Source organism: Euleptes europaea, chromosome 16 (genome assembly GCF_029931775.1).
Source record: "Euleptes europaea isolate rEulEur1 chromosome 16, rEulEur1.hap1, whole genome shotgun sequence".
Taxonomy (NCBI): Eukaryota; Metazoa; Chordata; class Lepidosauria; order Squamata; family Sphaerodactylidae; genus Euleptes; species Euleptes europaea.
The window spans coordinates 41,048,838-41,071,806 of NC_079327.1; the positions used below are offsets into that span (position 1 = coordinate 41,048,838).

General features: G+C 40.7%; 1 protein-coding gene across 1 annotated transcript in view; it reads right to left on the reverse strand.

The window, feature by feature from the left end:
* Positions 1-22,969, reverse strand: part of ANOS1 (anosmin 1) — a 121,341-nt gene that overhangs the window by 27,785 nt on the left and 70,587 nt on the right. Inside the window, exons 3-6 of the mRNA XM_056861788.1 lie at positions 20,815-20,877; positions 15,355-15,577; positions 5,525-5,709; positions 3,432-3,561 (exon numbers count right to left, since the gene is read on the reverse strand). Coding sequence (XP_056717766.1) covers positions 3,432-3,561; positions 5,525-5,709; positions 15,355-15,577; positions 20,815-20,877 — 601 coding nt within the window. The remainder of the gene's footprint in view (positions 1-3,431; positions 3,562-5,524; positions 5,710-15,354; positions 15,578-20,814; positions 20,878-22,969) is intronic.

Consider the following 22,969-nt stretch of genomic DNA (forward strand, 5'->3'; position numbering starts at 1 on the left):
GCGTGGGCAGTTATGTCCTGTGAAAACAATGATTTCTGCTTTGTTTACTCTTGAAACGTATATTGTGGATAATCACAATGTCCTTCATCTTAAGGGGGAAAAGCAGTAAAAGCTGTGGTGGATGCTTCACAATTTCAAGAGCAGCGTCTATTTTAATGGAGATTGTTCTGACTTTTGTGTTCTGTTTTCAACACAACAGGACTGTACAGAAGTTGGCCACAGGATAGAGAAAACAAAATGGACTTAAGGACAAGGTCCAAACATTCAGCTAATTATCCAGTGTACTCAAACTATCAGAGATGTTTGTCCTTTTTTTATCTTTTCATGTGGCAAAATTATTGTATCAAAACTAAGGTCTTATTCATATCACCATTAGCTTTTTATTAGAGTCTATACTAAAGTCTTCTTGTTAGAACTGGCTGTTACACTTTCTCTTCATTATATTTTCACCAATAAATGCCGTAGTTCTATATTAACATCTACATGACTGACAGCGCATTCCAGAGAGGAATGCCTGCGCTGGGTTTAGGAAGCAATCCAGCGGCGTTGCCTCCTAAGGAGGTTTCAGCACCACTGAAATCTCTACCAGGCGCAAAAAGCTGGCATATCTCAACAACAAAAAAGGGGGGCTTTCCTGAGCCAAAATGGCTCAGGAGGCCAACTAATGCCGGCCCCGGCCCCCAGGTGGAACGCCCCGGGAATGCCTTCAGGGGCGCCGGAACGCCTCCCGTCTTGCCGCCACAGCCTGTGCCGGTGGCTGGAGGCCAACAGGAGGCTGCGGTGGCGTCCGGGCCCAGCACTGCCGTGGCAGTGGCCGAGGACTGGTGTCCGGGCCTGCACGCCGGCGCTGGGGCCACTCACATCGGTGTGCGCCTTCCGGGTGCCGGCGTTGTGGGCCCCTGCGCCGGCGGAGGCCTTCATCGGCCTCCTAAGGGCTTTGGGCGCGCCCACCGGCGCACCTCAGGAATGGGCTGTGAAAGCTTCTCTCAGTGATTTGTTGTAACTCAATATGAGACAAACTTTACCAAATCTAGCACTGTGACTGTTGTTTCCTTTCTCTTAAAGGTAAGAGAGTGAAGAAACAGTTTCTACCTTAAGATACAGGTACAACTGTCTTTATCTTATGAACAGAATTTGTGTGCATTCAACTTTACACAAAAGCCCCTTTACAAGGTACGCAAAATCTCCACCCAGCAATGTGCTCAAAAGACAGCTGTGTGGGACAACACAATAAATCACACTGGGAAATGTAGCAATGCATGCATTACCAAATATATTACACCATATGGAGCTCCACTCAGCAGACATAACAAACTATCAGTGCAATCCTAAAGAGAGTTATGCCAGACTAAGCTCATTTATTTCAATGGTCTTACTGGAGCAACTCTGCATAGGATTGTGCTATAAGCACTGTTTACTGTTAAGTATACTTGTGTGTTTTCCACCTTCTGTTGCTTCCATGGTACTCTGGATCACAGAAACTAGGTGCATTTCAAAAACTTAAGTCCCTTTACGTTTCAGTCAATAGTGCTTAGGAACACAGTTGAGAGCTTGAACTCCCAATGACTATAGTGGGACTTAAGCATGCCTCACCTTCTTTTATACACCCATGGCTAAAAATGCAAGTTGAGAAAAAAGTATATTCCATATTACTATTTAATGAAAATTCTTTTCTAAAATTTTGAGCCACTTAGCCATATTGTTTACAAGTCTAGAGAAATGCTATGGTTTCATTTAAATTTAATTTTCAAAGGTCACCCTCACCCTCAAATAATAATAACAATTGTAGATATATTCACTCAAAAGTTCTAAAAGAATTCAAAAATTAAATTTCTGGTCTTCTAACAAGAATATATCATTTGTCATAAAATTATCCTCTGTGCCAGAAGAAAAACAACCAATGTCACACTAATTTTTAAAAAAAGGATGCTGTAAAAAGGAATCCAGGAAATAACAGAAAACCATAGACTTGTTAACTTAATGCCTGTCCCAGGAAAATTGGTAGAAAGAGTTATTAATGACAAAATCATTAAATAAGAAGAACAAACCCCACTGAAGAGAAACAGCATAGCTTCTGTAAAGCGAAGTCCTGTACTCAACACCCCCACCAAAAGGGAAAATACCCAAACAAAAAAGGTAGGCTAAACCAAAGAGATTTACAACACACAAAAAACAAAAAAGAAACAATGTATGTTGCAATATACAAATGAACCAATTCAGTTGTGTGCACAAAGCATAACACCAATATTTTAATATGACAACTGCCCAGTGTCACGGAAGGTCTTAATTATCCAGGCTCTCTGAGAACACCCGAAGTGGACAGCAACAGAAACTGCCCAAAGCTGACAGCCAGGGGTTGACGGTACCATAGGTGCAAGGAACGATGAACAGAGACAGCCATCTGCCAAACCGAATCTATAACTGTGGTTATAATAATGAATTTAAGAGCAACTGTTTGTTCCTTGTGGGATTTTCCTAATGCTCACATACAAGCCTACACACAAAATGTGATAAGTAGAAACACAGTGGATTTAAACAAGCATCCAGATGGACCAACACAGCATATAGAAGTAACAGAACACCGCAGAGTGTGCACATATCTAGAGGTTAACACATTTATAAACATTTATTATTTAAATTTATGGTTGGGTCTCTTCTTACATCTTGCTTGTGAACTTCTTAAGGGATTGATTGGCCTTTTTCAGAGACTCACCTAGACAGTCCTCTGATCTGAGCCAGGAAAGTCATTCTGCTAGTTTAAATACTAAAAAGGTCATATTTTTAGAACTCTGTATTTCTCAAGCAAAATGCAATTTTGTGAATTGATTTTTCTTTTCCTGGACCTTTGATTCTCAGTGAAAACATACTTATATCCTGAAATGCAGCTGGAAACCCTACAGAATGAGCAGTGAGGCAGAAATGCTTAGTTTTGATATACTATGTGCATGGACAAAAAATAACAAAAAAGACACATTCTATGTATCAATGGTTCCCCATTTTCTTAAAATCATAAAATGTTAGAATGACTAATCACACCCTATTTAATCAACACTGTACAGTGTTTAGACCTCCAAATCGCATAAACCTACTCTTCAGAATTACCGGTAAAACAACATGTTCAAAGACTTTCAGATACTTGACCACTACATTCTTATCTACTGGCTTGAATATGGAGTTAGTGTCATAACAGAACCCCAATTGTTATTATTAATACTGAGAGAATAGGGAGTCATTCATTCTGCTATCCCTTGAAGAATAAAATTTCAGTGGCATCTATAAAGTATACAGTAACTCCAAAAAAATGAGCCCATTCGTACAATTAAACACAGAAAACCCACCTGTTAAAAATCCTCAAGTCCAAAAATAGTAAGAAAATTGAGTTCCATTTCCTGTTGAATCTAGAAAATCAGATGCAGGAAATTAACACACACCTTTTGAAGAGCGGAAGTGCTTGCTGGGAGCTGTGAAGCCTCTTGTTCCATGCACATTAATGGCTGCCACTCGAAACTGGTACCACCTGCTGGGCCTAATGTCAGACAATTGTATCCTTTCATCTGTGGTCTGTAGAGAAAAGCATTAACTATACTGAGGGTTATCACACAGTCTGTTTGCGTTATGTTGCTTTACGTTGAGGCATGAGAACAATGGTAATGTTTTATTATTTACATTCTTGGTAGCCATAAGTACAAGTTGAAACTTTGTGAAATATTGCACAAAATTCATAGTGTTTTGTACATTTTATTCTCTACGACTAATCACCACTCCTTGTACGGTAAGACATATTTACTGATTGCTTTTACCTCTCACAGTGAACTAGACTGTAACATGTAACCTAAGGAGTTCTACTCATAAACAAAGATCTGTTAAGAATATATATTCACTATCCACCAAGTGGAAGTTTGACTTAGACCTACCCTAACTGATGAAGAAAAATCTTTCTTCGTGCCACCTGTGGAATAACTCCACAGTTTTTGCTACAACAGACTAACAAATCCCACTGGAATCTAGCTGACAGAATGGCTTTTGACACAGTTGACCACTCCATTCTTATCTACCGACTTGAATATGGAGTTGGTGTTAAGGGCCCTTTGGTGTTTTCACTCTTTTCCGTCTGACCAGACACAACGAGTCTCCACCCGAGGTGCAGAAATCAACTGGGCGGGACTTGTCTTGATGAGTGCGACAGGGTTCTTTAATATATATGAAGCCACTGAATGAGATTGTCGGGAGCTTTGGGGTTGGGTGTCACCAATTTACAGATGACACCCAGTCATTATCCAAGCTTCCAGATGCACCCATCTTGGTTCTGATCTGGTACTCTGAGGCTGTTCTCTGGATCCAGATTCAGCTTGTTCTGCCTTCGCCACCTGACAAGACAGAGGTAATGCTGATAGGAAAGGCTGATATTCTAGAGGCACTGAATCTACTTGTAAATGGTATGGACATGGCTTTCTAGAGCAGGTTAAGGGCTTGGGGGTGCTCATGGACCTTGCCTACCTCTAAAGCAGGTTGGCAAGGTGGCCTGGACCACCTTCCATCAGCTGCATCTGGTTTGCCAACTTTCTCATTACCTAAACTTAGCTGACCTGGCCACACTGATCCATGCTTCTGTAACCTCATGGTTGGATTGCTACAACATGCTCTATGTGGGGCTGTCCTTGAAGAAAACCTGGAAACTACAGCTGGTCCAGAATGCAGCAGCCCAATTATTGTCAGGGGCCAGCCACAGGGAACATATGTTGCCCATTTTGGAATAGCTACATTGGCTGCCAGTCTATTTCCAAGTTGAATTCAGGATGCTGGTTTTGACCTTTAAAGTCATTCATGACCTGAGACCCACATTATCTGAAGGACTGTGGGCGAAAACTCATGATCGCTTTAGCCTCCTTTATTCCCTGTTTCAGCCAGGATTCAGCCAGGATCAAACGCATGCATTTCGCCGAATGTGCGTTCGATCCTGGCTAAATCCTGCCTGAAACAGGGAATAAAGGAGGCTAATGTGACCATGCATTTTTGCCCTGTCTCTTTCCATATCTCTCTGTGCTATAAACTATAGCTTTCAGGTAGCCATCTGTTTTGTATCCCACCACTTAGTATGGCCTGCCTGGCTTCGACCAGAGCCTGGGCCTTTTCCATCATGGCTTCTACTCTGTGGAATGACCTCCCTGAGAAGGTGAGGGGAGCTCCCTCCTTGAACAGCTTCAAAAGGCACTGCAAGGCTTGCTTGTTTGCCCGGGCTTTTGAGAGGGTTTGAATGGTAGGCATCTTTTAAAGGGGAGGGAGAGATGTGGGGTTTGTTGTTGTATTCACGTTTTAGCTGAATTTTAAAAAAAATATTGTTAGCTGCCTTGAGTCATGAGAAAAGGCAGGGTAGAAATGTTCTGATAAATAAAATAACATTGTGAGGTCAGTAAAAATAACACACATTCACATGCACTATATTTAACAAGTGATATATGAAAGATTATCAACAATATTAACAAAGAAGGACCTAAAATGAAAAACTTGTTAAGGAAAAACTGACCTGTGCCACAGTTTGCCAACTGGTGGCATCATCCTCACTGGGATGAATCCCATAGTTCCATCTCCTTTGTACCACATAGAGGACAGGCTCAATTGAAATATTGAATTTTGAAGACCACTTAACTTCCAACTGCCCAGTCTGAAGTTCAGTAAACTTTAATTCCTTTCTGGGTTTCAAAGGGACACCTGAAATATATAACAGCAAGAAATCTCTGCATAATATATGTAGAATGATTTTATCATACAATACACATTGCCTTACTTATATTTTTATTCTGCCCTTCCTCTCCTTCATTTTATTCTCACAACAGCTCTGAGAAGTGGGTTATGCTGAGTGCATGGCCCAAGGTCATCCAATGAACTCCATAGATGAGTTCAAACTTGGCTTTGAGATTCAAATTTGGCTTTCCCTGGTCCTAGTTCAACTATTACACCACACTGTCTCTTTATTTTTAGTAAAGCATATTAATAATTCAATTTTAAAAGGTTCATAATCAAAAAGGTTTCTCACTCAAGAAAAGGCGAATGCTTTTAACAAATGTCTTCACAACTGAGTTTTAACAGCAACACATTTTGAATCCCTGAAAGCAAAGCTAGTATTCCGCAGTGGCTGGAATGTCAAACTAGGCTCTTGGAGACCTGGATTCAAATTCCCATTCTGCCATGGCATAACCCTGGACCAGTTACTCTTTTTATCCTATCCTTCCATTTTATTGTAAAAATGTACTAGCTAGACAGAAAGAGACAGAAAGATTCAGCCTTGACTTCAGAATAACTGCTCTAGAACTTATGCTAAAGATGCCACTAAAAACAGAAATCCCATTTCGAATCCTTCTTCATTACATGCAAAATTACACTCATCCAAATGACACAACATTATATAGTTCTTTATGCCTGCTCCACATTATTAGCTGGCATTAGAGGAAAGTGCACAAAGCTGTGATATTAGGACATGGACAAGTTTATTACATCTTGGAAATATGGAAGCGGTGGCCTCAACACAACACTCCCAGGTTTAGCAGCAAGCCTTTGTTTGTTGTAATTTGTAGTTCCACTCTCTAGAACTGTGTTTTCTCCCACTGCATATATGCAAGTGTATATCTCCATTTCTTCAAGCAACTCCAGACCTGCTGGGATTTGTGTTAAACATTTGTCTGATCCACTTGACTCACTCCCAACATGATTTATAAATTTGGAAAATCTGAGGTTTATCTTTCTAGCTTCTACACTTTCTTGGATAAACAAACTGCCTTTTCTAGAGATCTAAAATAAACCCTTCCCAGAAGTGTTCCAATTACACAAATCTACTACAATAAACAAACATATATATATGTGATGAATAACCCTACACCACCAGCAATAAAAACCAGCATGCAAGCCCCTATTAGCACACGTTTAACCCTAGGTATCAAAGAATATCCACCCATCTTCATGTACTGCAACAAGTACTGTTAACATCAGTTCATATTTCAGCATTTTAACATTCTTTAATTATTATGTACAATATTTCTGCAATTTGAATGCTAAAAAAATTCCATCTGCTTTTCATTAAAGTCAGTTGGATTCACTTGACTGAAAATAACTCAGCCCCTCTGGTGGTTGTAATTGTGTGCAGATGGATCTCATGGGCACTAAGAAGTAGAGCATATCACAAGTGCATTTTGGAAGATTCCACTGCAACCAGATTCATTAATTTTATGTCCACATGCGTTTTCATTCAGAAATGTGCTTTTTGTTAAGTAAAAAAGTTCAGCATCTTCCTTTATTGTAGTATAAATTAGTCTTCCAAACTCTACATGCTCAGCCTCTTAGAAAAGTGTAAATCTTTTAGCCTTTTTATTCAGCATCCAGGCCTATGGGTTTTTTCACATGTGTTATTTCGTCGGCTGTGGGCCCATACTGGGTCTTTTTTCCCCTGCACGTTTTTGCTCCCTCTAGTGGTTTCTTTGCTCTTTCCTAGCTGTTTCTCCAGGTTTTTCATGAAGACCTTTAAAGTAATCAAAGTGACCCCTATAGAAAGCAAAACAAACAAAAACTGATACAGTAAGCGTACACAACCGATGGAAATAACACGTGTGGGAAAAACCCTAAGTGTATCCATTTGTTATAACCCTTAATCACTTTGAAGGCAATAGGCCCAGGTTCTCATTAACTTTAGTAAGGTCAGAAATGGCATCTGTCAAATCCAAACATCTATACTCTGGGTTTCTGTGTCTATTCAAAACATCTACAAGCCTACTTTCAAATATCTCCACCCTCCCCCAGAAAGAAAGGATCCATCAATGGAGAATCTATATCACACTGTCACAGTTTGAATTGCCACTAGGGCTAGATCTCTAAAAACCAAAGGTTTACAAGGTTATATTCTAATTTAAACCTTACAAATTTGTGTGCCCTCTGAACAAAACCATAGGGAAGACAATGTGGAGAACATCAGTCTCAATTGCCAGCGCAGGGCAAGATCAGAGGAGAAGCTTGCTGTTTTACCATTTTGACCCAATATATTGGAGAAACAGACCAGAGTGGAAAACTCTCCTCTGGTCCGTTCCATGCCGGCCCTGCCCCTCCCAGCTCTCTCGCCTCTCATTGGCTCTTTTGAAGCCAAAGGGGGGAAGCTCCTCCTTCCCGGCGCTGGCAACTCGGGGTTCCAGGTAAAGGCCTGGAACCCTTTAATTAGCACTGGGATGGGTATGTTCATTAATTACAGTTAGTCTTCATACAGTGGTAGAAAATTATAATGCCTTGGTATAATGACAATAAGTATCTGCTGTTTGTAAGCTGTTTGTAAGTCAGCAGGATCCAAGAAGGGTTTGGGAGACAACAGATATATTTTAGCAGCCTATTACTATGATTTGGTCTATTTATTTCATTTCAGATAAACAATAGTGGGTTTTTTTCTTTTATGATTAATAAAATTTGATTGTGGCAGAGTATGGAGGAGAGCCATTACAGATGTGTGCTGGACCCACTGTTGGTGCACACAAGTCCTGTTGAAGATCTCGGACAGTTTGCAAGCATCCAAAAAGTCAAGGAGTAGACTGGGGACAGTCACTAAAGTGCAGTTGCCAGCACTACTGATCCCACATTGGGGAAATCTTTTGCCATAACATGTCCACAACTTTCCGCAAACACAGAAAATTTATATGTTTCAATTGGTTAGATCTGGTTGTGTAAGCAACTATATGTGTGTGTATTAAGTGCTGTCAAGTCGCTTCCGACTTATGGCGACCCTATGAATGAAAGTCCTCCAAAATGTCCTAACTTTGACAGCCTTGCTCAGATCTTGCATATTGAAGGCTGTGGCTTCCTTTATTGAGTCAATCCACCTCTTGTTGGGTCTTCCTCTTTTCCTGCTGCCCTCAACTTTTCCTAGCATGACTGTCTTTTCCAATGACTCTTGTCGTCTCATGACGTGACCAAAATATGATAGCCTCATTTTAGTCATTTTAGCTTCTAGGGTCAGTTCAGGCTCGATTTGATCTATAATCCACTGATTTGTTTTTTTGGCAGTCCACGGAATCCGTAACACTCTCCTCCAACACCACATTTCAAAGGAATCTATTTTCTTCCTATCCTAATCCAGTCGATTTTAATTCACTTACCCCCAGGACTGAAATGTCCATATGTTCCATTTCCTGTTTATCAATTTCAAGCTTACCCTGATTCATGCTTCTCAAATTCCATGTTCCTATTATATGCATCGAACAGCTTCGGACTTTCCTTTTGCATCTATTCATGTCAACCACTGAAAGTCCTTTCAGCTTTAGTCCAATCACATCATTAAAAACAGCGCTACTCATACTTGTTCTCTGCTCTACCCCAGTAGCAGATTGAGTGCCATCCGACCTGGGGGTCCCATCTTCCAGCACTATATCTTTTTTTCATTTTGGATTGTCTCATCATAGGGTTTTCAAGGTAAAGGTTGGTCAGAAGTGGTTTACCAGTGCCTTCTTCTGCACAGTACTAACCAGGGTTAGCCATGGTGGCACTGCCGTTGTCTACGAAAGATCCTCCGCCAGTGTCACCTTCCACTACTGCTGCTGCCCAGTAGCTAACCTTCAGGGATTCCTCTGCCCCCATTGGAACTGCCTGTTCTCTTCTGCAGATGTGGCCATTGATCCCTTAAGGGGGTGGATGCATCTTCGTCTGGTGTCTCAGCTGTGACCATTCCGTCTTGAGTGACTCTGCTAGGAGTTTAGTCTCTTGATAGAGTCTAGACCACTTACGGTATTGCTGTCAGCTTCCCTGACACACACAAACCCCCTCACCACATTAAGGTGTGCATCCAGAAAAGGGTAAGCAACTATAACACGCACTTAAAAAAAAAAGCTTTGGGTGATCTAGAAAAAAGCACGCTCTTGATCCATGCAAATTGAAGAACTTATTCTGCCGATTTAAATGGAACTGTTAAATCACTCCCTGAAGCCCTTTAAGGTTGCCAACTCTGGATGGGAAAATACCTGGAGATTTGGGGGGTGGAGCCTGGGAGGGTGGGTTTGGGGAGGGGTAGGACTTCAGCAGGGTACAATGCCATAGAGCCACCCTCCAAAGCAGCCATTTTCTCCAGGGGAACTGATCTCTGTCGGCTGGAGATCAATTGTAATAGCGGGAGATTTCCAGCCCTTACCTGGAGGTTGGCAATCCTGCCCTTCTATGACATTTCAGAGTGCTAGAGTGGGTTAGACTGAAGCCACAGTTTGCAGTTACATATTCATAACCATTGCACCTAACCCACTGCATTTCTGATGGCGGGAATGGAGAAAGAGAAAGACCTTGTTGTCAACAAGCTAGCAGCAACTGAGCTCCATCTGAGTAAATTTTGTCTTCCTCTCCTTGTGGGTGCAAGCCTTGTGGGTGCATGCCAAAGAGTAAGCCCACAGCTCGTAGCCTGAGGCCTGAGTTATGTAGATCTAACAATCAGGACTGGCCTGGGATCTGTTGTCCTAATTACATTATTTGGGAATTTTTATTTCATTGTTTTTCTGTGAGCCACTCTGAGTCAGGAGGACAATGGCTTACAAATGATATAAATGAAATTAAAACTAGTATAGATTTTTGAGTTCCAACAAAATTATAGTTGTGAATGGTACTATTTGTTCATTTAAACAGGCTTCCACAGCTGCCTCAGCCTAGTGATAGGTAAGAATGTCATGAGTTTCTCAGCAAACCTGTTTGGCAGACAAGCTTGTTTGACAGTCACAATAAGAATGTGACAAAATCAAGGATATGTTTGCATCACACTGAGTAATGCTAAGAACAGTACATTTTCAGCTGTTTTCTTGGTCAGAAGCCATCTCACAGTTAATTGGGGGGGGGGGTCAGCTGGGATTCAGGTTCTTATTCACCTCACCCCTCAGCAAAATAGCTACATAGTGAACATGCAAAAGGGACCTTTACCCTACCCTCCTTGCTGGGTGGGGACAGAAGCAACGCTTTTGACCTCTACATTACAAGAGAGAGGGTAGAAAAAGCTGGTTTCCCTCCTCTTCTCTGCATCCCAAGCCCACAGCTTGGGGTGCTGGAAAAAAAGAAGAAGTGAAGTCTGTGGGGAAGCAAAGTCTCCAGGATGGGAGATCAGAAGAAGCCAACTTCCAAATGATCCTCTGATGGGAGTTGGTTTGTGATTCTACTCCCCCGCCCCAAAGCACTTTGCTGTGTACTGAGTAAAACTTCCCCAGCAGGAGAACAGAACAGTCCCTTGATTAATTGGATGCCTGATCATCACTGGTGAGTGGGAAATGAGCTGAATTGGCAGGTGTTTGAGCATCCCTAATTACAGAGAGATTATCTGACCTAGAGGGAAGGAAAAGAAAGTTCCAGCTTTGGAAAGTTTAAAAAGTATTGTTTAATAAATCAGTGAACTGAAAAGCAACACTCCATACATTTGGCCTTTCCTCAAGACGTTACTTAGGGCGCTTTCACACACACTGAATAATACACTTTCAATTCACTTCCAATGCACTTTAACGATGGTTTGAAAGTGGATTTTGCCGTATCACACAATAAAATCCAGATACTAAGTGCATTGAAAGTGGACTGGAAGTGCATTATTTGGCATGTATAAAAGGGCCCTTAAAGACACAAACTAATTAGTAGAATTTGACAGAATTAAAAAGTATAGCCATTATGGCAGCAATACAGAGTGAAATGCACATTTTTCTATGTTTAAGCAGCTTCTTTCTCTAGCAGTAAGGATCTGTTCTACAAAGACTATGTCAGAAGGATGCATGATACCTAACTCCTTGCTTAGTGTCTGCTTTGGACTGCACCCTATGGCATTGTCAAGGCAAACTAAAAAGGGAGGTGAAATCATGTACATGTGATTATCCTCCAAGTCGTATCTATGACAACACATGGTGGAATTTGCTATATTAAAATGATCATATAATTTCAAGTCAGTGTGGCCTGACACTGTAGAGCTTTACTGTACAGTATGACAACTCCACATTTTATGGCCACTTATTTGATTATGTGCATAAGATGTCTTATTAAAACCCACTTTAATCTAGTAAAATGAACAATCATATAATCATTTCTCATGATTACAGAGGGCTGATCCTATGCCCACTATTGACAGAGAGCTCATATTCTAATTCCAAATCAGTTGTTGCTTTTCAAAAATGATGAATTTAAATGAGATAAATACATGTACTGAAACTAAAAGTATTTTGCCCTAATTTTTAGATCACTCTTGTAGAATAGGCAGTCCATGAGATTAATAAAATTTATATCTGGCATATATACTTTATTATCACATCCATTTTAAGGTGGTTTGTTGCTAATAACTTCCAACAGAAAGTTCTGGAAGCTATATACTTATGTGAACATGTGCCATATTCTGGTGGCATATGGTGGTAGGAGAACACACATATGTAGTAAGTGTACATGTTCAGGCTGCATCCCTAGGACAGTAGCACTGTTTTTAAATGTTCCTAAACATGGGAATAAGAGACCCGTGGTGCAGAGTGGTAAGCTGCCGTACCGTAGTCCAAGCTCTGCTCACGACCTGAGTTCGATCCCAATGGAAGTTGGTTTCTTTTTTTAAAGTTTTTTTAAATTGTTTTTATTACAAGACATGGGAAAAGGGGAAAAGGAAAAGGGGTAATCGGACTACATTCATTTTCATTTTCATTTCACTGGCGTACGGGCTTTCTTCATCATTATCTCTATCATAATCTTACTTTTTTCTTCTATTATTACTATTATATCATTCGTACATCGATACTCTAATATCATTTTTGATATTTCTAATGTTACCCTTTAATCTATTGAAAAGAACAATCGCCAATTTCATAACACTAAAGTATATACTTATGAACTATCATATTTATCATAAAAAGGTTTCCATTTCTGCTTGTGCTCTTCGATCACCTCATAATGTAGCATGGTGGAGAGTTTTGACATCATTGCATATTCATGCATTTTTGTAATCCACATCTGTAAGTCTGGTATCTTTCCAATTTTGCACCAATAGCAATCTCGCCGCTATTGTTGCATATTGGTACAGCTCTCTTTGATTGGGTGAAATTTGAGTTGGAATAATACCCAATAAGAAATACTTGGCTTCTTGTTGAAAACTGGTTTTCATTAGATCTTGTATTTCTTTATGTATCATTTTCCAAAAAGTTTGTACTTTCTTGCATGTCCACCATTGGTGGAAATATGTCCCTTCTGTAACAGAGCACTTCCAACAATTTGCCTGATTTGCTTTGTACATCTTCTGCAGATCTTTCGGTGCATAATGCCATCTGTAGAACATCTTATACCAGTTTTCTTTTACAGCTTGCGATCTGGTAAACTTTATGTCTGTTTTCCACAATTTCTCCCAGGAAGTTGGTTTCAGGTAGCCGGCTCAAGGTTGACTCAGCCTTCCATCCTTCCGAGGTCGGTAAAATGAGTACCCAGCTTGCTGGGGGTAAAAGGAAGATGACTGGGGAAGGCACTGGCAAATCACCCCGAAAACAAAGTCTGCCTAGGAAACGTCGGGATGTGACGTCACCCCGTGGGTCAGGAATGACCAGGTGCTTGCACAGGGGACATTTACCTTTTTAAACATGGGAATGGAGCATATGTGCAGACACTTTGTACACACATAAGAACTGTGTTACCACTATATATAGTTGGAGTTGGTGCATGTACACTTGTTCCCACTCCCCCTCTACAAGAGCTGATGACACCAGGATGTGCTGTTAGGGAACGGACAGAAGTCTTTTCCCAACAATGGTCAAGAGACCACGATTGAACATTGGAACTGCACTCTCTTTCCCATTACCAATATTAAACATATTTAACAATAAGTTTATATCAAGGTGAAATGTTAAACTGGGATTCTCTATTACTTAGAAATTTTAATCATTTACAACCATTTCTGAATAAGATCAAACACTATTTAACAGTAACCATAGTTAACACTGGCATACACAGGCTTGGATGGGTACCCAAAGGTTGGGTGGAAAAGAACTCAATTATACTCTGAAATATATTTATTATAAAGCACTCATGCAGATATTAAAAGCAAGCCTATACGGCAACAAATACAAGGTTGATGGTCTAAAACCACATGCCAAATGCGTTTCATCCCTCAGGTATTCATCAGTGGTCTAATAAAACATCTTACGCACACATACACATTAATCAACAGATAATTTTTTTTGTTACAGCCCAGGTATGCATTTAAGGATGTATTCCAAATGAACTCTGTGCCTATGATGTCAGATTGTTATTAAAATATGTTTTAAAATGTAAAAGCACACAAATGTGGAATGCAGTCTGAATATTTCTTTCTGGACTGGGCTGACGTTACAATCAAGGTTTGCATAACAGTATCAACCAAAGAGACGTCTGCATGAGAGCTTTATAATATATACTTCATAGTATAATTGAGTTATTTTCCACCCAACCTTTGGGTACCAAGCTTTGTCTTTAGGTTCCCCCTGCCCCTGCTTTGTCCATTAGATTCCCTCTGCACCTGCTTTGTCCATTTTATACACAGGCTTGGACTCAGAGATACAGATGGAGAAAAATAAATGGCTTCGCGCGGTTCCACTCGCTCAAGATCTTGTGCAAGATCTTTCTTCCCTATATATTATAGCAGCCATAAATTTGCTGCACAATATCTTGCACAAGCAGGAATAAAATAAGATTACCTTATGCAAGCAGCTGTGTGTGTGTGTTAAGTGCCGCCAAGTCGCTTCTGACTCATGGCGACCCTATGAATCAATGTCCTCCGAAATGTTCTATCTTTGACCAGCAGCAAGCAGCTACCTCGGTCTTTTTCTTGTGTTTCCGCTTGCCCAAGAGGTCTAGCACAAGGGGAAATTTTTATGGATCTAACCTGTAACAGCACTGACCTGAATGGCCCAGGCTAGCCTAATCTCATCAGATCTCAGAAGCTAAGCAGGGTCAGCTCTGGTTAGTATTTGGATGGGAGACCACCAAGGAAGTACAGGGTTGCTATACAGAGGAAGGCACTGGCACCTCTGTTAGTCTCTTGCCTTGAAAACCCCATAAGGGGTTGCCATAAGTCGGCTGCGACTTGACGGCACTTTACACACACACACAACCTGTAACAACTTTTGTTAATGCAAGTGGGGAAAAGGTGTGGGGAAAACAATGCATGAGATCAGCTGGAGGAAGCAATGCAACAGCCCAGGCACCTGCTCGCAAGTCCTTAACCACAAACTAGTTGTGAGACAGGCAGTTCTGCAAGCCTTTATTTTTTTCTCTTTCTCCCCCCCTCCCATAGTCCGACACAGCGCACAATCCTGCTCTCAAGTGAAAGCTGCTTTATTTTAACAAGCTCTACGAAGAATACCTCCTAACAAGCTCTACCTTTGTACAGATTTTTTGGTACTTGGCATGTATGTCCACATCCGTTGGAGCAGCATTTTTTCACGCCAGAGCATTCACTGTCAGCCTCGCAGCTTTCAACACAGGCAGCCGCAAAGCCGCTGGCCTTCTCCGGAGCTGGGCAGTCCCCTTGCTTCACCGACAGGATATATTTCAGGAATTCACAACTAGTTAGGCATTCATAGTTCTTCTTAGGGAAAAGGGGCTGAGGAAAAAATGACAGAATTTTACAAAGCATTTAGTAGAATAATGAAATGATGCAAAAATATTTCTGGAAAGAAATGTTAGATTTCCAGCTGTTGTGAGACTATCTCTTAGGGATTCATGTAGATTTAGCTTTCGCATACAGCTAGTACAGTACACAAAGATGAAACTGGATCATAAGCTCCTATTGAATTTAATCAGTCTTTGTAGTTTTTTCCATTTTCCTTTTCTATATGCTTCCAGTTCCATTTTCTTTTTCTATAAGCTTCCTAGAAATCCAACAATGCAAGGCAAGAACAAAACAGAGAGACATAATATCAGGTATCTATATATCTAGTTCAGAACTTCATCCGAGAGAGTAGATCAAAAAAATATGTACCATGGGGGCTAGGTACAGACTGGGAAGTATTCTCGCAAACCTGGAACATGTCCGCACTTGCCATTTGCGGCGCCGACTTCCGCGGGCTTTCCTTGCATGTTCGCACTTCATCTCACCCGAAGGATGCAGGACACGGCTTCAGTGCACAGTTTCTCCGGGGTAAGAGGATCCGCTTATACGGCGAAGTATTAAAATGAAATGTGTTCCTCACGCGGAGATTTGAAGTGCGAACATGCAACCCCGCTGAAAGTCCACCGCCCCGCCCCATCCTTCCTAACCGCCCACACTTGTTCCCCCCACTTTTTGCCTTTGCAGTGCTTAGCTGCGAGAGGGTGGGATGGCAGCAAGTCCCTCTTTTGCTTTCCCCTCAAACTCCCGCCACGCAGTACAATTCTCGGGTTTTTTTTCCCCTTTTTTGCCGCCATTTTTTAAACAGCCTTCCCCTTCCTTCGACCTCAGTACAGCGGAGAAAGGCAGCACAGTGGGGACAGAAATCTTGCGGGTTTTATAAAAAAAAACGGAGAAATGTGGCGCGGTGGGAACAGAAATATTATTTAGCTTTGGATCCTCTTGTACTTGACAGGTATAAATAGCGAGGTAAGTTGCTGGTGCGTTCATGGGCCTGGAGAACCCTACAGGTTTGCATAAAAATCTTAAACTTTAAGAAAGAAGGAGTAAAAAAAAACAGATTCAAAGAAAATTACATTTTTAAATTCCACGATTTTGTGATGTCACCTCATAAAATCTTGGCAGTTATTTTAGATATCTTCGGCAACGGTGGATGCTTAGGTAAATCCAAAATGTTCCACTTCAAAACTGAAGTTCAGGGGAGTAGGAGGAGGGAGAAAGCTAGAGATGATGAAGGAACTGAGAAAGGGAGGCGGGGTGTAGGAGGTAAGCAAGGAAGCAGGGCAAGGTCTACAGCCAGCATTGAAAGGATAAGGACTCTTTTACCACTGCCCTTTCTCCCTACGTGTGATTCTCAGTTCCAAATCCTTCTCTTGAAGCTATTTTTCATTAGGAGAAAGGATTTTGTTCCATGCATGTTGTTATAGTGCATTTTAGATTAACGTGTTGTTAGATTTTTAGTGCAAAACTTTAGATATTTGTGTGTGTACATTTTCTCTTTTACCTCACCCAGAGCTATCTTTCAAAATACTCGTAATTTGGTTCTTTACAATAAAATTGTATTCCTCAGTCATTTAAGAAATATGCAACATCTAAGCCCTCTGTTTTCCAGGTGGCCTGTTACAACTTCAGTGAGATGCTCTTTTAGTTCTGCTTCATTGTTTTAGAACAGCTCAGTGGGGTTCCCTATTTTTCCTTTGTGCACATATATCAGAGAAGCACACCTGCATCACAGACTGGGTTGGGATCCTCCACTGTAGCAACTCTGAGTCACAATGCTTTGTGTAAGCAATGGCAGGACTATGGATTATTTGTGCAACTCTCACAATTCAGCGGCAACCTGTGCACGTGCCCTAGGCTTGCTTAAAGTAATTTCCATTTCCAGAATCTTGGCTAAATTGCTGATCTCCAAGTAAAATGCCAAATAAAGTGAAGCTGGCAATTTGTGATTGCAGCTGACAAGGGCAGAGGTTAATCAAAACAAAATGTATCTGATATTTGTGATTTATGTTTGGGGTGACAGATGGGCAGGTGTACATGTCTGGGTATGTGCCTATATAAAACATCACAAATTTGCAGCTAGTTAATTAAAAATCTTTTATAGTCCCTTGAGGCATAACATTCCTTTGAAGCTTCTCTTCTTCACCCTAGTTCACAGCTCATTTTTTCAGCAAACTGTTCAATGTGCAGCTTATTTCCACCCTTTTAATTTCCAAATTTAGCAACTCTGAGCTTGAAGCTAATTAAACAAGGTCGCTAGAAGATCCTGACTACAATAGGGAAAAGTTAATTCTCTCCATTCAGCCTGCTCTATTGCTGAGTAGTATATGCACAAGCTTAATGCTTTTATTTTATATTTATAGATCAAAGAAACTAACTTCCCTGCCATTTTGTTTGTAATATCTCATGGAAGAGAACTGTCTTCAGACATTTTAAAGAAATATAAGTAAATTGAGAGTAGAGCAGAAAAATCTTCATAAAACAGATAACCTTCCTGTTAGACATCTATATTGTTTTATATTTTTAACATATGAACATAAGAGCTATTTAAATGTGAGTTCTGTTGCTGCCTGGTTCTGGCTGAAACAGGTATGTAGATCTCTTCAGATGTTCTGCCCCCAGTTATGCATCATCACTGAAACAGAATCAAGGCACCTACCTATAGAATCCATTCTCGTGATTGGGGATGTTACAGAAAGCATGGAGATGGAGCAAACATGGCAGGGTCAGGCACTTGCACCCACTCCCCCCTCCCCCATTCTGAGGTTTATACCCTAAATATATCATACAAAGAGGACTCTTTATTTTTAATTATAGGTGGACACTGATTTGTAAAAATAAGTAACAAAAATAAAGCCCTGTGCGATTTTAGACACAACTTTAAAACCTATGGGGAAATGTGACAACAAGAATTACTAAATCATTGCTAGTTTGCTAACGAGACAAACCATCTATACTACTATCTAGCTACAAACAAATTAGAATGGAAACAGACTCCATGGCATAATACTTCTGCGATAAATGGCAGTATCCATGCAACCAGTTTTAAATCTATATAGTGAACAATAAGCTTATGGCATTCCACCTTGCTTCCCATGAATGGATTGTATTCATGGACAAGAAGGCTAAGTCCATCATATATAGACAGTATCAGTTGAACAGGTAAAGCAATTTAGGTATCTGGAGGTCCTCTTTCAATCAAATTCGAGCTGGAAGGCCCAACTGACTAGTGCTATGGACTAACTCTTCTTCACCCAAGGTGGCAATTACATGCAAGGTGCTATTCCGGTTTTCAGTGCTAAGGTAGTATTTCAATTGTTGTATGGAATTGGGGTCTTTTTTCTCTCTTTTTATTTCCTTCAAAAGAAATAACAAAGGAAAAAACTTAAGAATATACATTGGGGTCTTGATAGAGGTGGTGGATAAATCCTTTGATCAACCATTGTTAAAGTTTATCCACAAGACTGGCTATATTCCAAGCTGTGTTTCAGGTATTGCTTAGAGCTGAATTGGCCCAGTATTCATTGGAAGCTCATGCATGGATCTTGGCATTTAAATTTAAGCAAAAAATTTCCAATACAAGGAAAGGGATTTTGAATCTTATTGAGAAAGACAATTACATGGGACCATGGAAGGTGATTGTTGAGAACAGACTCCAATGGCTAGGATTTGATTATAAAGATATGGACATTATAAAACCAATGAAGCCCTCAGTACTGATAACAAGTACCTTATTGAGGGTACAGTGTTTATGCTCACCACCATTCTTTGGAATTCACTTCTCTTGTGCTATTCTGAGCTACTTATCCCTCATTGTAGAACAGCATTTATGCTCCCTTGGTTAAATTCTTTCCCTTGGCCATATAGGAAGGCTGATTCACAGTCACAGAATATTCGAATAGAGTTTGTAAATGTGGATCTGGTCAGTTTCAGTCCATATAATGTATTTTATCGGAGTGTGAAATCATAAATAGACAATATGGAATGGCTGATTCATAATCTAGTAATCAATATGCCATGGTAAAGCAAAAAAATATTGTATTTTGAAGTGTCTCAGGGACTGTTGTTAAAATAAAGGTAGTACCACATATACAATTTTCACAAAGAAGGGGAATTTGAACACACAGAGACTATCAGCTGATAGAAAATACATGGAGACCTATGCAAAACAGTAAAAAAAGTCATACTTTCCAGAAGAAATATGCATTGCCTCCAACTGCAATGTACGATCTTAGAAATGTCCCAGTCCAGAATATTCAGAAAGCAAGTAGGGAACCCTTTGTATGAAACCACTTTCATACTGAAGTCTCTTTTGCATGTGGAAAACTTACACATCATTTAAAAGGATTCTAATCTAGGAAGTCACGCTTTCAAACCATCTTTGGCAATACGTACTGGCACAGATATCCGAACAATGCACCTTCTTGTATGTTTTGAATCATTTTAGTTATTTACCGTGCATTCCTGAGCCTGGGGGCCGATTCTCCTTAGGAGGATGTGTGACCTCGCCGCCAGCGTAAGTGCATCTTGTGCCGCTCCTCCGCCGGCGCAATCTCCCCGTGGCGCAGATCATGGCGGAGACTTGCAGCGCCGGAGTGGGGGGCGTTCCCAGGGCGGGGCGGGGAAGGAGCCGCCGGTAGGTGGCTTCCTGTCCCCTTTTGCCCCGTAACACTGGCACCGAGAACAGTGTTGCTATGCCTGCTTTTTAGCAGGCACAGCCTTGCTGTTCTCTATGGGGCGAAAAGGCCCCATTTAACCAAAAAAAAGGCCCGAAAAGGCTCTTTTTTTTCCAGCAAAGGTGGAAAGGTTTTAGGAGGCGGCTCGACTGCGCCTTCTCCCCACCGTTCCCCTACACCGATTCTCAGGAATGCACGGTTACTGTATTTATAGTCCGTATTTCTCACTGAGACTCAAGGCAGTTAATCAAGATTGTACAAGGAGCATTCCACAAAAAACTTTCATTAATAAAGAAAAGGAAAGTAGTGTGGCTCTTACAGCAACAGAAGGGCTCTAGCTCCTAATGTACATCAGCCTAATAACAAAACATCATATCTGGCATCATTTTATTCTATTATGTAGTTTTATAACCATCAACATTCATTTCAAATTTCCCATGTGCCAACAGGTTATATTCTGTAATTTATACTATAGAATAATATAGTACAGATCTATTAGCTAGCTCATCAACCAACAACTACACAGAACAGAAGCTTGAGAGAGAGATCACGTACCTCACAGAAACTTTGGCAATGATTTTTCTTCAGGTCCCAGGACTCTTTGCAAGGTTCCAGACACTGTAAAGAACCATAAACAGAGGTGGAAAAGGAGATCACATTCACATCCTGTTCGGCATATCTGGCATTGGAGATTTGTTTGGACCAATCAGCAATAATAATATAAATTTTATATGCAGTTTCTCTGGAAGACTAAAAGTATACAATAGCTTTGTGAAACAATTGTTGAACTTAGATGTGACAAAAGAAGGAACTCAGAATGCTTTTCATATTTATATATCAATATCTATCTATCTATATCTATATCTATTTATATATATTTAAAAGCTGACAGAGTACTGATGGCATTGTGAATATATTACACCTGTTTTAAGCCCAAGTCACTCTGATCCATGATTAGATTAACGCTCCCAGGATTTCCTACTCTACAGAAGCATCTGTTTCGAATGGTAAATTCCATCAACATACTTGTTTAATCAAGTTACCAATTATAGCTCCTTTTTACTTGATTGCTCCATACAGCCCAAAGACATCATGGGAGGTTTAAGGAATTCCCTCTTGCAAAGCAGATAAGATAGTGTAATAGCACTTTGCATGCACCTTATAATAAAACTGGCAACGCCATATTGCTGTGATTTTTTTTGTTATCTCATATCAAAATTTTATATCAGCAAATGCCTTGTTATGGTTCCCACGTTTTCTATACACAACCACTCACTGATTGTTCCTGTTTGCAGGATTTTCCCTTTGCACCAAAACTCATGTTCCTAGGGTTGCCAATTCCAAGTTGGGAGATTCCTGGCGGTTCCTGAGGAAGGCAGAGTCTGGAGGCGGGGGGATAGCACGGGTGTGATGCCATTGGGTCCATCCTCTGAAGCTGCCATGTTCTCCAAGGGAACTAATCTCTGTATTCTAGAAATCAGTTGTAATTCTGTGAGAACTGCAGGATCCATCAGGAGGTTTACAACCCTAAATGTTCTTCAGGTGAGTTAGGGGAAAGGGGACAGGAACAATCTCTGGGTCATAGTACACTGGGATGCACTACCAGTTTGTCCCAATTACCTCTTCAATGTGTGTTGCTGATCTATAGCTCTGACATTTGTGCGGGTCGTGGACCATAATGATGTGTGATGATGATGTCAAGGAGCAGATGGTAAGCAGCAAAAAGCAGGATAGCTCATACACTCACTTCCAAACAGTGTCCTCCCCCCTTCCTTAGCATCCAGGCTCCTAGCTGCTTTACTTTCAACTCATCTGCAGATATTACTGGACTCTGCAATAAGGTGCTGCACATCATAAATAATCCTTATTCGTACTGCCCAGATGTTCTTGACAGTTTAAGGACTCTTTCATTCCAGAACATGCTGTTTATACCAGATTTCCCTATTCTGACAATACCGTGGTTTCTCTTCTATTTGTGATAATTATTATGAAGGCTGCAATTAGGTGCAAACTTTTTCTGGATTCCATACTGAAGACTTCCTTAAAGGGAAAACAAATACTAAAAGTTATTTTGAAGGGGGGGGGGGAAACAACCAAGTTAAGTGACAATCAGTGGTGTAAGTCTGTTTTCCTGGTGTCTTATCTACTGTTGATTAATGAGCACCACCCTTTGGTGAAAAGGGGAAGTTTTATGCTAGATACCCAGAGCCTTAATTCAATTTGTTCCAGTTAAGATTTGGCAACACTACAACATATACTAGGAACTCAGAGGATGCTGCCTGAAAGTATCTAGTAACTCAAAAGCCACTTTTGAAAGAAATCCGGACCCTGAATCTTCAGTGGTCGCTATATTTGTAGATGAAGCATATGATTGGATTTAAGTTGCTTTGTTAATAGGTTAGCCATAAAATGCAAGTATTCTACAAAGAACACAGAAAGGAGAGAAAGCATACATACAGCATGGATTCTACAGATGGAGTGCTTTGTTAAAACTGCTATACATAGCTAAATATTTTTATTACTTGTCAACCTGTTCGCATGTCCAAAGGTACCAGTTCATGCCAAAGTGGAAATTAAACCCACCCTGTCTATGCAAGCAAAACAGAAATAACATGTTCTGCACAATGCCATTCAACAATGCCATTCTTTACATTCGGGGGGAGTAGGGAACAGTTGGAGCCCAGGCCTGTGATAAGAGTTCTACTGGGGA